Genomic DNA, 16415 nt, shown 5'->3' on the forward strand with positions numbered 1-16415 from the left:
TCAATCAAAGAAGAAGGAAAAAAAAAGAAAAAAAGAAATGTTTAATGAATAGGGAAAGGGGCCAGGTATGGCAGAGCCAGCACTAAGAGGCAGGCCCATGGCTATGAGAAGGTGGCCATCTTGGTCTACATAGTGAGTTCCAGTCCAGTTGGGACTATATAGTGAGACCCTATCTCAGAAAAGGTGGGGGCTAGAGAGATGGCTCAGCAGTTAAGAGCATTGGCTGCTTTTGCATAGGACCTGGGTTTGGTTCTCAGAACCCACATGGCAACTATCAACTGTTCTTAACTCCAGTTCCAGGGGATCCATTGCGCTCTCTGGTCTCTAGGTGCATTGCATGCATGGGTGTACTTACATGCAGGCAGAACACTCACATACATAAGTAAATAAATAATGATAAAAAATCAAATAGGGAAAAGTCATCAACTTACAGTGTTCACTCCTGTCCACAATTTCAGGCATATACTAGGGATCTACAAATGCATCCTTTGTGGAGAAGGGGACTACTGTGCTACATTACTGTTTTTGTTACTATTATTGTTGTCACTAGGGAATGAACCTAGGGTTTCATGCATACTCAGCCTGTGAACTTCCACTGAGCTATACTTGCAATCCCCATATAATATTTTTAATTTGTTTTAATTACTGAAGAATCCAACACACTGCATTAAATTACCATAGCAGTGATATAAACTTATTTTCCTCCTTCTCTTAAATGTTAACTAAACCTAAAGGGTAAACAGTAAAAATAGAAGAACTTCTAAAAATTAGATACAGTGAAAACTGCATTTCTCCTCCAGCAAGAAATACGTCAGAGACTCTGAACCCAGACTTTTTTGGTGCTAAAAGATTGGCAGTTTCTATTCCACTGGTCCTTGTCGGAAGTACTTCTTCTGAGGGGAATGGTGGGTGGCCTCTTTTCACTAACTTCACTGCAGAAAAGGGTGGATTTTAAATTAAAGGCACAAGCCATCAAAAAGGAACTTAATCCAAAATGCACTCTTTTGTTCTGAATGTAGGATTGAGAAGGGGTATTTTAATCCAAAACAGATGAAACTACATTGAACCCAAGTGTCATATGACAAATGACTATTTGAGGTATCTATGGCTACCCTTAGTGAGCTGCTCTGGGGCCTTGTGTAGACAGCTGACACCTCTTCAATATCTTCCCGGCTTCTGGGGCTAGAGAGATGGCTCAGAGGTTAAGACCACTGGCTGCTCTTGCAGAGGACCTGGGTTTGATTCCCAGCACCCACATGGTGGCTAATAATCTTCCTTCATTCCAGTTTCAGAGGATTTGACACCCTCTTCTGACCTCTGTGGGCATTGCACGACACGGGTGCACTTACATACATGCAGGCAATACACTCATACACATAAAATAAAAATAATAAATAAAAGATTGAAAAATATCTTCCCAGTTTTTATAGAACAGCAAAATGGAAAGAAAGGGAAAACTTTGGCTTAGTTTAAAAATAATTGCTTTGTCTTTACTTAAACTAGTCCTTTTTCTTACAGAAGGAGATAACTGTCTTGTGGGAAAAAAAATCCACTTTTATTATAATACTCTTAATTATAGTGTAGCTGCAGCTGATGTTCTACAGTAGCAAAGCATGCTGCCTGCATTGTCATTATAAACTCTGTTTTCAGTATGTATGACTCAGTATAACATCTACTCTCTCACATTTGACATGTGGGATTGAATTTTCAAAACTTCTGATGACAGACAAGTGTGTAAGTCCCTCTAGACTGACTGAAATTCCCTAGCCGCCTGTGCATGGTACGTAGCCACCCTATTCAAAGGAGACTGAAAATGTGCATGAGTTCTCACAGCCTTAAAATGCCGGTGATGTTATAATACTTAAATAAGAAAGAAATCCTGTGTCAGTAATCTCAATGCAATCTATACTGAAAATACAACAATTAAAATTAGCCTAAAAATTACCAAAGTGATGAACCTCTCTATCCTCTGGTCCCCTTTCACTTTTGAACGTTTGAGCTATTTCTCCCGGCAGTAGACTGATGTATTACGTCAGCCTGAAACATAAAGTTCTTCACTACATCACAATACATTATCAGCATTCTCTGCCTCTGGTGCCTGTGACAGATGAGGATTTAGCAAACAATCACCATTCCAACTTCCTGATATAGTTATATGTCTTTTTATTAAAATTTCTGTAGTTTAAAGGAACAGGTGGACAATATTGTTGGCTTTGGTGAAGATTTCTTTTTCCTAGATTTATCATTAGTTTTTAGACAGGGTCTCATGCAACCCAGGTTAGCCTTGAGCTATGAAGTTGAGGATGACCCTGAATTTCTGATCCTTCTGCCCCTACCTCCTGAGTGCTGGGATTATAGGCTGGTTTATGTGGTGCTAAGAATCGAAATCAGGGTGCTGTGCGTGATTGGCAGGCACTCTACAGCTGCACTACACCGATAGCCCCTCTCTGGCTCTACTGAGGAATTACTGACAACACTGTATTGAGATTGTATAATTAGACATTTAATACATGTATACATTGTGAATTACCACAATCAAGCTAATTAGCATGCCTTTTACTTTACGTACTTTTCCCTTACATATTTATCTCTTTAAAGTTTATAAATAACCTATGACACTGCTCTGTGTTCTCTGTGTAGGTAATGCCTTCATCTTCCTCTGTGGAGGAACATAACGGTTTTTTCTCTACTTTGCTGATCTCTCCTCTGCTTTCATCTCCTAACTTCTCTTACTGGACTATTATAAAATCAGTCTGGACAATATTTATGTTTTACTGTGTATGACAGTACTACTTCCCAACTTGACAGATGTAGAATCCACCTGGGAGATGGGCCTCTGGGCATACCAATAAGGAATTATCTTGATTGCATTAGTCGATATGAGAAGACCCCTCTTGATTGCAGAGGGGACCATTTCCTTGGCAGGGGATCCTGGACTGTATAACATGGAGAAAGACAACAGAGCACTAGGAAGCAGGCATTGCTCTCCCTTTCTTGTAGAAGCAATGTGACAAGGTGCTTAAAGCTCGTGCTGTCTTGACTTTCCCACCATGATGAACTGTACTTTGAACTGTGAGCCGGGATTTAACCTTTTCTCCCTTAAGCTGCTTCTGTCAGAGGATTTTATCACAGCAGCACAACAGAACTAAGACAACATGGTATTCACCTTCTTACGGATAGACCCAAGAAAAACATTATCAGTTTAATTTGACCTCTGAGAATCTGTCATCATTACATGTTATTCCAGAGATAATCACCAATCCATAGTTCACGATTTCTACATATTAATTCCTTCTAAAACCAGTAGATTTCATATGCTTTGGAATATAACATCAGATGTGTTTATTCTTCTGTAAGTTCTTTTTATGATTCAACATTAACTGTGAGATTAATCCATGATGACATTTGAACTCAAGCTCCATTCTTTACACCAGCACATAGTTTTCAGTTATATGAACATTATATACAAATCCACCAATGTCTTATTGATGGCATTTGGGCTGTTTTGAGTTATTATAAGGTTACTATGGATATGTCTGTCCTCTTCTAAGGAACTATTGTAAGGCCTTAGTTTTGGTTTGTAGACACTTAGGAGATACTCTAATACTCATATTTGCAGGGAGAAAGAAACCACAGTGCTTTAAATCCTTGCCAATATCTGATGTTCTTTCAAATTTTGGCCAAGGCCAGGTAATACATGTCAAATGGCATCTCATCATGTATTTAATATTGATATCTTTGATTATTAGTGAAGTTGAGTATTTCTTCCTGAAGTAAAGATAATCTGTGTATCTTCTTTTTCTGGCATGACTGGTTTATCTAACTTTTGCCCATTTTTCTACAGGGCTACATTTAAAAAATTAACTTAAGGTTGCTTTATAAATATATATTACAGTTCTGAATCCTTGATTAAAATAATGCTGTAAGTATCTTCTTCCAATCTGTATGTTATCTTTTAAATGTTTGACTGAAAATCATAATATACAGGAGTCTTGGATTGCAGGTGTAGTTCAGTCACAGATCTAGCATTTAGCATGTGAGAACCCTGGCTCCAATCTCTAGCATAGGGGGAAATGTAATACATTAATATTTTCTTCTATTGTTTTTGATTTTCTAAATCTTAAGACATTCTCTATTCAAAGGTTATAAAGTTACTATTTCACACTTTCTTCTGAAAAACTTAGAAATTTTGTTTTGTCAACTTTTACCATTAGTCTACCTGAAACTGCTTTTTATGTTAAGACTGAGAGGGAGAATATTCATTCATATTCCTTGGGCTTTCTCTCTCTCTCTCTCTCTCTCTCCTCTCACCTCAGTACCATTTACAGATTCACTTTGTGGTCCTTCATTATGTCAATTATTTCTTATATCAAATAACAGCTTCTCCTAAGCCTGGGAGACTGCGGCTTCTGTCTTCTCTTTCCCTTTCTTTTGTGCTATTTTTCTCGTTACTTGGAAAAACAGCATGCTCCCAATACGTTTCCCCATCTCAACTCTGAATACTTTATGTAGTACTTTAGTTAATATTGTAGTTTATATTCACTAACTACAAACCGTAATTACTTTTTGAACAATAAAACCATGTATAATCTCATTTGGGGGCTATTAGACTGTGCTTAATATGCCTTTATATAATACATATATAGTCTCGGGTTTTCAAGGGGTGATTCATTCATGGAGAAAACAAAAATTCATTACTTGCTCTATAGTTTACATACAATTCTGAATGAAAACTATACAAGCCCTTTGTTGTTCACATTTGTACCGAAAAGATACAAGTCTGGATTTACGTATGAGACTGCTTCTTTTATGGGCTATGTCAATGTAACTGAGGGCATCATGACCTCAAATAACTCTGGGGACAGAAAAGTAGCAATTACTGTGAGAAGGCCTAGCATGAGGCTGTAAGGGTCTGTGGAAACTGGTCAACCAGGAAATGCCTGACTAAATTCATGTACTTCAATTTTTAAATTATTATTATTATTATTATTATTATTATTATTCTATGTCTATGCATGTATTGCATGCATGTAGGTAAGTGCACCTGTGTTCTGCGATGCCTGTGGAGGTCAGAAGAGGCTGTCGGATCCCCTGGGACTGGAGTTACAGACAGTTGTTAGCTGCCATGTGGGTGCTGGGATTTGAACCTGGGTCTTCTGCAAGAACAACCAGTGTTCTTAACCGCTGAGCCATCTCTCCAGCTCTGTACTTGCAATTTTTAATGAATTTCGTACTGGCCACATAAATGAAACCTTCAGATCCCACTGCTCCTTCCTTGAGATGATTAGTCATCTAAATACATGCCACACAAGTGATAGGCTATCCCTACCACAGGAAATACAGAACTGAAATGCTTTTCTAAACAGATTTTCTCATAGAAATTGCTTTTAATAATAAGCTACAGTTAGCTATAATCAGACGTTTGTCCTGCTAGAAATGCCATTCTTCTATGCTGCAGGTAGCATGGGCTAAGGTGGGTCTGATCATTTTGTTTATCCATAAATAAGGGTAACAGCATTTGCTTCTTATGCCAATGATTAAATGAGTTCATAATCAAGTGCTTGGGATACACTTTAACATCGAGCAATTATTTAAATTGTTATTATTAAGTTATTGTTAATTGACTTCAATCATTTAATATATTTTGAGTTTCTCTAATCACTTTCTTGATTTCCACACATATCTAACAAGATTGATTTAAAACAAGAGTTTGTATTGAAGTTTTTCATTCTACTTGACAAAATCCCAAAGACACACCTTATTTTCCAAATTTTCCTTTTTCAGTATTTTCCGTAATGGCAGATTTAAGGGGTCTGGTAAACACACACACATCTATGGGAGATACAGCACTTGGCTGGAATCATGAGCTGTCTCTGGGAGGTACAATTTCTGAGTACATTTTTAGAAGGCAAAAAAAAAGAAAATAAAATATTTCGGGTATAAAATATATTTATATGAAAAATTATGTATGCAATCTAAAAAGCTTGAGTGCCCAAAGCCACTGAAAACTAAAAGACATAAATTTTTGAATGGAACAAGTGTCCTTTTTAAGACAAGTTAATCAAGTTTTAAGGGAAAATATTCCCTCAATAGGATTATTATTTAATTCTCTTCTTATTAAAACCTTGTAGTAACTTCTGTCTTCAGAGTACTTGGTGATGTTGAGATACATGTACATACACAGATACTCTCATGTAGTCAGTCTGACCTTGAATTTACTATGCAGATAGGCAGATCTGGAGCTCCTGATCCTCCTGCCTCTGCCTCCTAACTGCTGGGCTTCCGGTGTATGCTCACCACCCTGGCTTTTTTGCATTTTCTTGAACAGGCATTTTAAAATGTACTTACTCTGATTCTTTTTGTTTTGACCTTCACTACCTCATAGCACTGGTTATATCAGATAGGTCTCTATTTTTCATGTAGGCTGCAGATTGAAGCTACTCTCTCTCTCTCTCTCTCTCTCTCTCTCACACACACACACACACACGACTGGACTGTGGGGAGTAGTTACAACCTTGGGGATAGAAGCTACAGGTGGACACAGCATGCTGCAGAGAAAAGAGTCTATCTGTAGTTGTAACTGGAGAATTAAACAATGCTTGGCTCACTGATGTGCTGCTCATATGCAGCGATGAAGAGGCTGCATGTACATGATGGAATAAAGATATGGACAGATATTAGTGTCTGCCAAGCGTTCCCTTTCTCTGTGACTCATATCTTATTCCTTCCTAAAGGATCTTTCTTTGGGCTGGAGAGATGGCTCAGCAGTTAAGAGCACTGGCTACTTTTGCAGAGGACCCAAGTTCGATTCCCAGTAACCGCATGGGGGCTAAGAACCATCCTTAACTCCATTTCCAGGGGATCAAATGCCCCCTTCTGACCTCCGTAGGCACTACCCAACATGGGTGCACTTACATACATGCAGGCATAACATACACATAAAATAAGTAAATAAAAATTTTAAAAAGTCTGTCAGAGAATTCATGAAATTGGCAGGGAATGTGCTGAGAGGGGAGGGGTCTAAATATGACCAAGAGTATTATATGCAATGCACAAAAATTCAGTAAAAATTTATTCACTGTGTGTGACCAGTTGTGGAACACTGCAATAGTCTCCGTCTATTGCAAGAGACTTCTTTGATGAGTGGTGACTGACATACTTTAAAAAGAAGTCTGTCAGGATACTATATGAGGTACGCAGGAAATGTGATGGAGGTACCCCTAAATAACTTATAATATTAGAAAAAAATCATTCAGTGTTATGTTAGTGTCAAAGTCACTCCACCACAATGTTTCTCGGGACTGCAACCTAACTGAAGTGTCCAACCACAGATAGAATATGAGGACTGTCCACCCATCACTCTTCTAACTGAAGTGTCCAACCACAGATAGACTATGCAGGATTGTCCACCCCTTACTCTTCTAACTGTCCATCTATCACTCTTCTAACTGAAGTGTCCAATCACAGATAGAATACGCAGGACTGATCACCCCTTACTCTTCTAGCTGAAGTGTCCAACCACCGATAGACTATGCAGGACTGTCCATACCTATCATCTTGTCTTAGCCTGTTCAACTATATTAAACTGTTTATTCACACCCCATCCCAAAGATTATTCTAACTTTGCAAACAGATTCCTTTTCTCTCAAAGCTCAAATCATATTATCTGAAGGTCACACTTGATAAAGACCAAGAAATCTGAAGCCATCAGGTAGGATTCCTTTAACTTCCCAATACTGATTACATCATGCTGTTCTTTACCTCATTTGTCTGTCTTACCAAATGCCAACCCTCCTGCATATGCACTGGATACAAATCCCTTCTCTTCCTCCACTGTTTCTAGGACCTTCCATTATTCTGTGTGTTCTAAATTCAACCTTTTCCTCAACCACCAGAAATGACAACTCCATGAATACAGGGCCTGTGTCCATACTTTTATACAGTTTTAGTTAGTATTACTCATTGAAGCCACAGATAAATTAATGATTGATAGCCTGGGAAATGAATAATCTGTGATAAAATTTCCATTTCTAGAGTTCTGTAATTCTACTTAGCAAAGATCAGGCACCATAATGCGTTTCTGATTTAAGGTTAGATGCCTTCTCTAAGTTTAAAAATACTTCTCTGATGGCTCAGTGGTTAAGAGCACTGGCTGCTCTTGCAGAGTAAGTGGGTTCAATTCTCAGCACCCACATGGCAACTAACAACCGTCCATAACTCCAGTTCCAGGGGAATCTGATGCCCTCTTCTGACCTCCGCAGGCATTGCATGACATGGGTGTACTTATATACATGCATGCAATACACTCATACACATAAAAAATAAACAAAATATTTTTTACAAAGAATATTTCTATAAGCCAGGCATGGTGTCACATACTTTCAATCCCAGCACTTGGGGAGGCAGAGACAGGTGGATCTCTGTGAGATAGAAACTAGCCTGGTCTACATAGTGAGTTCCAGGCCAGCTGGGGTTACAGGGAGACCCTCTCCTCTTTCAAAAAGATAATTCTCTATAAATATAATTTTTCTTTATCTTTGGCTTTATTTCAGTTAAATTCACTTTAACATTGGAACCTAAAGATGAAATAAAGGAAACAGAAAATGACATAAAGCAATGACATCCAATGCTTACTCTTCTTTCCATCCATATCTGCATGGATTTTGCGAGCCAAGAATCCACTTTTGTACACAGCAGCATTTGGGTCATGAGGAATGTCCAAAAATGGGTTAGTTGTACTCCCAATACGACTGATGGTCTTTGGGTGTGTTCCATTAGCCTTCTCATCAGCACCCTCGGAGAGAGATTTCTTCTTCTCTTCATCATCTCTGTAAGGAAGAAAGCACAGACTGAGACCAGGACTTTCTATAATATTCAATGAACAAAGTTGCCTAGGGTCATAGACTCCATGTTTTCTGATATTCTAGCCATGTTGATAACAATCACCATGACAGCCAGCAATTACTGTCTCCTATGTGCCAAATATTAATGATCATGACAATTATGTGAGACCAATATTAGCATTTTAAATTACAGATAAGTGAATGGAGTCAGAAACTTCAAACAAATACCCAAAGCCACAGACTTAGTAATTAAGAGATAATGAAGGTGTGACAGAAGAATCTTTACTACATAGATTTCATGGTTGTCTACTTTCAAACAAGTGGGAGTATTGGCGGAGATCATGAGTTTTACTTCTATATTTCTGCTGCCCTAGCAGAATAACAGATAATTATAGATGGGACCCACTGAATAGTATTGAATTATGTCTACCAAGTAAGCAGGCTCATTCCTAACATCCAAACCCCAGGTAAAGTGGCCAGCGGATTGGGAAGGCAGCATCTCCACACTGCCGTAGCATCACTTAGGTGCCTTTCCTAACCACTATAAAGCATGGATCATTGTACCAGGAGCAAGAAGCTCTTGATTGCCCCATCTTACTGTCTAAATCCCTGCACCTTCATATCCAGAAAACTTAAAACTAAGATCTTAGCATATGCTAGGCAGGAAGAGGTCACATGGCCATATTCAGTTAAAGAGGAGGTGGGAGGGTACAAGAAAGATAACAAGCTCTGATCTACAGCTGGAAAACTAAACAGCAAAGTAAGGTTTGTCTTACTATGTTGTTTTAATTTCTATGACCAACTCCGGCTTCTTTATTAAATCTAACTATTAACTATTTTGTTAAGATTTTAACCACCATTGACATATATTTTAACTAAAAAAATTAATTTCAAAGGACTTGATGAGGAAAATAGAGAAAAACAGGCTTTGTTCCCTAGTGGTATCTTGTAAGAAAATGAGAGATAGATGAAGATAAAATTGGAACTCTTAAGCATCCATATTTTACATTTACTTTGAAATAATTTTAGATTTGCAAAGGCAGTACATTGAGTTTCCATATGTCCTTCTCCTATTAGCATCTTATATAACCACAGTGAAATTTTCTAAACTAAAAAATTAACATTAGAAAAATACTATGAATTAAACTTGAGACTTTTTCAGATTTCGCCAGCTTTTTCACTAATTTACTTTTTCAGTAGGATCATATCTGGGATTCTGTAATGCACTCAGTCACTGTGATCACTGTCCTGCCTCCTCAGTCTTCCCTGGGAGGTAAAGGTCTCAGCCTCTCCTGGGGATTCTCGACCTTCACGCTGAGGAATGTTGGGTCAGTTATTTTATAAATTATTTTCAACATAGATCTGTTTGGTGTTTTTCCATTAGACTGAGTTGGGGGACAGGAATATAACATAAGCGGTGTACTCCTCAGTGCATCAAACCCAGGGTAGAGGTTTTAGTTTTTATAACCATGATGAATTAGTTAAGATAGTATCTGTGAGGGTTCCATGAACGTACTGAGATTTTTATAACTCTTTTAGGGGAGATAGTTTGTTAATTAATATCCTGCCTCTCCTTCGCCTTTGACTAACATTGCCATTCATAAATAGGTCTTCCAGTGGCAATTATGATTTTGGTGAATTAATGTTTCCTTTATTTGACCAGCTTTTACAGGCTGACTACAGAGCTAGTGCAGTCCCTATCAACACTCCAATGTCATTTCACACAGAAAGAAAAGTCACCCTAAGTTTCCTGTGGAACCAGAAAACACTCTGAAGTGCAGAAGCATCCAGAAGACAAAGAACAAGCTCTACTATCACAACCCTGATTTGGAAATGGAGCCATCTCTCAGTACCATTGGGGAACTGGTTCCAGGACCCCTCATGGATCCTTAAGTCCTTTCATTAAATGAGGTTATACTTGCACATAACCTACCAGCCTTGTTCTCTATGTTTCAAATCATCTCTAGGTTGGTTCTAATGACACAGTGTGCATGTTGTGTAAGTCGTTATTATACTGTAATATTTAAGAACAATAACAAGAAAAACAGATGCTTATATATTCAATAATTACACATTTCAATCTATGGTTTGTTGAAGTCATGCATATAGATTATAGGACAACTATGCATTATAAAGTTATTGTATTAAGCCAGATGGGTCTGGTAATAAAATTAGATAGACACATCAATGGAACAGGTAGAAACCTTAGCAATAAATCCTAGCATTTACAGTCTGTTGCTTTTGACAAAAGTATCAAAAGCTCACACTGGAGACAGTCTCTTAGAAAGGGTCCTGGGAAAATTGAATAATTCACATACAAAAGAATGAAATTGGACCCTCACCTCCTATGACAAAAAATACACTCAAAAGATTAAAGACCTAGCTGTAGCCTGACCTAAAACAAGGGGGATTAACTTCACAACCTGCTCTGCTGAATGAGTTCTTAGATAGGACTCCAAAGCTTAGGCAACAAAAGGAGAAGCGGATAAGCAGGGTTCAATTAAGCCACAGAATTGTCTGTACAGCACACAATTACCAGGGTGAAGAAAAAGCTCCTGGAATATGAAAAAAAAATGCAAACCACACATCTGATAAGGAGCTAGTGGCTATTGTAAAAAAAAGGGACTGAAAGGCAAAAAAACCCAAACCACACCAAAACAAACAAACAAACAAACAAACAACAACAACAACAAAAAAACAAAAACCACAAAAAACCCTGAATAAAATGGGGAAAGACTATTTCTCAAAAGAGACAGAAATATATCCCTTCCTTGGAGTTTCAGTTACCTGTGACCAACTATGGCACGAGCCATCAGTCACTTCATTACAAGAGAAAGAAAATGGCATAATGTGATATTTTGAGAGAGAAAAAGAGAAAGCATTTGTATAAATTCTATTACATTTTAATAATTGCAATATTTTATTATTACAGTTCTTAACTTCCTGCTATGCCTAATCTATATTATACTTTATCATAGGGCTGTGTGTGTGTGTGTGTGTGTGTATGTGTGTGCATGAAAAAAAATTAGGCTATAAGTAGGGTTCACTACAATCTTAGACATCAACTTCAAGAATTGCAAATTATCTCCCATGAGATAAGGGTGATTCTTATATATAATGGAACATTGTATGCACAGTTTTAATAAAAAAAGGAATTCTTGTCACACATGATAACATGGTTGGAAATGCAGGGCATGATATGCTGAACTGAATAAGCTGGGCATAGGACAGCTGCTATATGAACTTGCTTCCCTATGTGATCTTAAAAAATGAACTTACATAAAAGAGAGTATAAAGAGAAAAGGTAGTGACATTAGAGGCTAGGGGTAGAGGAGGAGGGAAGAAAGGAGAACTTTTGATCACAAGGATACAGAGATTCAGAGAGATGGGATGCTTTAGTGCTCTACTTCGGTGCGTGGTGACCTCAGTGGGTGATAAGGCAGTGGCTATTTCAGAACTGTAAGAGATTTTTAACCTCATCAAAAAAAGCAAAGCTTGATGAGGTGATAGATATATTAATTAGCTGGACTATTTCCATAATATATATAACAAAATATCATACGGTATCTCATAACTAAACACAATTACTTGTTAGTTAAATGAACAAAAAATATTCAGCAACGTTATGCTAATTTTAGTTCGCATGAGAAATTAAAAATCATACTTTGCATTGAAAAAATGAATTTGAAGTTGGCATTTGAGTCTTTCATGGAGAGGATCATTGCATTCTCTGTTGCAGATAAGTTTTAATTGATATAACTAAATGAGGTATGAATAACCTCAAGTCCATTCATCTGGAAGTGAATGAATCATCGTAAACTTACCTATTGACAACGTGGTTCTGAAAATTAAGCACTCATTTTCATCCCTTCACTACCTACGTTATTGTAATTAACCATAAAAAGTTCATTTTGATATTTTTATTTTCAAGAGAAAGACTTATTTATCTGAAACATAAGTCCGTTTCCAAAACCAATTGATTTTCTTATGTTAACAGAAACAAAAAATAAAAGTGAATTCCGTGTTTTCTTTTATCATTTCCCATTAAGTGTCATTCTACACTGATCACAATAAAAATAGTTTTCTTATTTTGAAGGATAAAAACAGGATGCAATTTAAATAACAACGAAGGAACCAAGATTTGTTACAAACTTCTTAATACCAGGTGTGATGCTATGCAGCTATAATCTTAGTACTTGGGAGGCAAAAGATCGCCCCATGTCTGAGGCATTCCTGCTCTACATTGTGAGTTCCAAGCCAGCCAGAGCTATAAAGTGAGACTGTCTAAAAATACCCATACGCTTTAGGTGTGTGTACAAGGTGGAGAGGGCTGAGTTGTCACTAGGAAAAAAAAAAAAACTGAATGATTTTTCTGGAAATTTTTGGGAAACACTATTTAAACATCAAGCTCCCCCACCCACATCCCCTCTCCCCAAATTTTGATAGCTCCTGTTTCTCCACCTGCGTCCCTGTTCAGCATGAAAGAAGCTAGAGCAGTCTGTGCCCTGATTCCCTATGGGCAATTTGGACAGTCTCTTCAGAGGATCGTGTGATAAGAATAGGAGGTAGGAACTGGCTAGGCATGGGAAACACTATTTAAACATCAAGCTCCCCCACCCACATCCCCTCTCCCCAAATTTTGATAGCTACTGTTTCTCAACCTGCGTCCCTGTTCAGCATGAAAGAAGCTAGAGCAGTCTGTGCCCTGATTCCCTATGGGCAATTTGGACAGTCTCTTCAGAGGATCGTGTGATAAGAATAGGAGGTAGGAACTGGCTAGGCAGTTAGGGTAAAAAGACTCCAAAGAAAAGTAGCCAGTTTCTCGGCTAATAGTCAAAATGTCCTTGGGCCTCTTAGCAACATACTATGTTCCCAAAGGCCAAAAATGAAGAGATTTTAGGGTTACCTCTTCAGAGGGGGTAATGTTAGAGTAGCAAAGAGCCCCATTAATAAAGAAACAGGAAGGAAGGAAGGAAGGAAGGAAGGAAGGAAGGAAGGACTGGGAGAGAAGGAAAACTTGGGGTGGGAGGGAGGGAGATGAAATTGTCAGAAAAAAAGTGATGGGGGGATATGGGAGGTGTTGGAGGGGAGGGAGTGGGAGTGGATCTGATCAAAACATGTATACATGTATCAACTTCTCCATAATGTTTATTTTTAAAGTTTTAAAAAAGCAGATGAATACATTTCTTAGAAGGAATAAACTATGTAAAATCTTACTATATAAAGCTGGTTTTGCAATACCTAACTATATTCATTATAGGTTATATCAGTCTGAAATGTGGAAGAGTTTTTCAAACATGTATCCCCCAAGCACCAATGGTCATGTATAATTGCAGAAGTCAGTCTCAGCATTTTAATTTTTTATTTTGGATGCTTCTATAATTCTATATAAATTATGATTCATAAAGAAAAGGCAAATGTCAAATGTTTTTGTTTTAAATTGCCCAATTATCAAACATAGATTACTCCTAGAATGAGATGGCAATATAAAACTTTTACTCTGAGGCAAAAATCAGCAATTCAAATGCTGATGTATAAATATGTAAAGATTAATATAAACAAGATATGTTTACACTTTCAAGTGGAATATAGTTTAAAACTTGTTCAAAATGAACATAGAACCAAAATCTTTCAGAACCCCAGGCCCAAGAGCCCTAGGAGGCCTGAATGTGAACACAATGTGAAAAGCACTGTGCTGTAATGCTGTCACCAAAAGCAGATTCTGCTTATCACAAATACTCATTCGTAAAATGGTGGACGTGGTGGCATACACTTTTAATCCCAGCACTTGGGAGGCAGAGGCAGGTGGATCTATGTGAAGCCCGCCTGGTTGATATAGCAAATTTCAGGCCAGCTGAGGTGACAGGGAGGCCCTATCTCAAAAAAACCCTAACCAACCCCCACCCCAATAAACAACCCCCCCCCCCGAAACCAAAACCAAAGCAAAACAAAAAACAAAAAATAGATGTTGGGACACAAAAGGCTATGAGGGTGGAGGTTCGTGGACTGAAAAGGGAAAAAGGATGATAGAGAAGATTACATATTAACCTCAGATAATTTTCTAGGGACTGAAAGATGGCTCAGCAATTAAGAGCACTGCTGCTCTTGTAGAGGACCTGGGTTTGGTTCCCTGTACCCACCTGGTGGCTAACAACTATTTGTAACTCCAGTTCTCCAGCTGGCCTCCATGGTTTGCATGTGTGTGTTACACTTACATACATGCAGACAGAATACTCTTACACATAAAAAAAAAAATCTTAAGTTTCTAAAACATAGCAAAAATACATATATATATATACACATTATACATACACACACACATACACAAAGATAACAATCACAGGATATAAAATCCTTAAAATATTGCTTCCATACCAAGAAATAATGACCATGTTTTTAGCAAATATTTGTGCTATAACAAATCTCTTCATGGTACCAGCAATGTCCTAGTCCAACTAATTCTTTAATTCTGAGCATATTTTTTAAAATAACTACACCCGTGATGGATGTTCTAATGACTGCATCTGCAAGACATTTGAGACTTTCCCCACAAACTGTCCTTCTTGAAATATTGTACTGAGCTTTAGGGAATGCAAATATGAAATTTCTCTGTGTAACATCAGCTAAAAGATGTTTACAGCACCTGAGTATGGCATGGTGGTGCATGCCTTTAATCCTAGCACACGGGAGACGGGGCAGGTGGATCTCATACTGAGGCCAGCCTGATCTACATAAGGAGTTTCAGGCCAGCTAGTATTATATAGTGGGACCCCGCCTTTTACAAAAAAGTTTCATAGTACGAGACTGTTCAATGCCATAGTCAGCAGGTATTAAGGACTTGAAGCGTGACAACTCCAAATGGAAATCTGGTCTGCTTTCTAAAAACTTAGTATAAAAAGTAAAATATTACAATAATAATTTATAATTATTACATATTAGAAAAATATTTTGGATAAATAAGATAAAATAAAATTACTTTAGAATTCACTTGGTTCTTAACATTTTCATAACTTTGCTATTAAAAAGTTTAATATTATGTAATATTCTTTTGGACAGGTTTGCTAGGGAGGGTTCTGGTATTTGAGTATAAATAATGGAAAGACAATATACTAGGAAAACTAAGGGGAGAAACAGAGTACAGTACAATAAAATAGTGATAATAAAGGTTCCAAAATATTCCTTCTGGAAAAACGGGTGCTTTCATTGTGGTGAACATTAATAATGACATTGTCATGCTCAGGGAGCGAAAACCCAATCTGCTTCCAGATGTTGGCTGGTGCCTTCCACTATGGCTGCCTTGGGATCTTAATTAAATATAGAGGACTTGGATGTGTGATGGCTGTGATGGCAGGAAAGAAGTGGTATGTGCAAGAAAGAACTTTCTCCAACATCCACCCTCTGCTCTGACGTCTGTTCTTTTCTCCACATCTCCACATTTCTGAGAAGTATCCGTAGCAGCACTTATTTCAACATGGATGGCAGAAAACACAAACCAAACACCTAACATCTGGATTCACATTATTCATGATTGCTTTACTTCAGGGCCTTATTATTTATTTATTTATTTATTTA

The 16415-nt window shown here is 37.7% G+C and overlaps 1 protein-coding gene across 1 annotated transcript in view; it reads right to left on the reverse strand.

Moving 5' to 3' along the window:
- Nucleotides 1-16415, reverse strand: part of LOC103745804 (PH and SEC7 domain-containing protein 3) — a 143940-nt gene that overhangs the window by 87653 nt on the left and 39872 nt on the right. The window contains exon 3 of the mRNA XM_008847809.2: nt 8635-8828. Within this exon, the coding sequence (XP_008846031.1) occupies nt 8635-8828 (194 nt within the window). The remainder of the gene's footprint in view (nt 1-8634; nt 8829-16415) is intronic.

This window comes from Nannospalax galili, unplaced genomic scaffold (genome assembly GCF_000622305.1).
Source record: "Nannospalax galili isolate Female #2095 unplaced genomic scaffold, S.galili_v1.0 scaffold283, whole genome shotgun sequence".
Lineage (NCBI taxonomy): Eukaryota > Metazoa > Chordata > Mammalia > Rodentia > Spalacidae > Nannospalax > Nannospalax galili.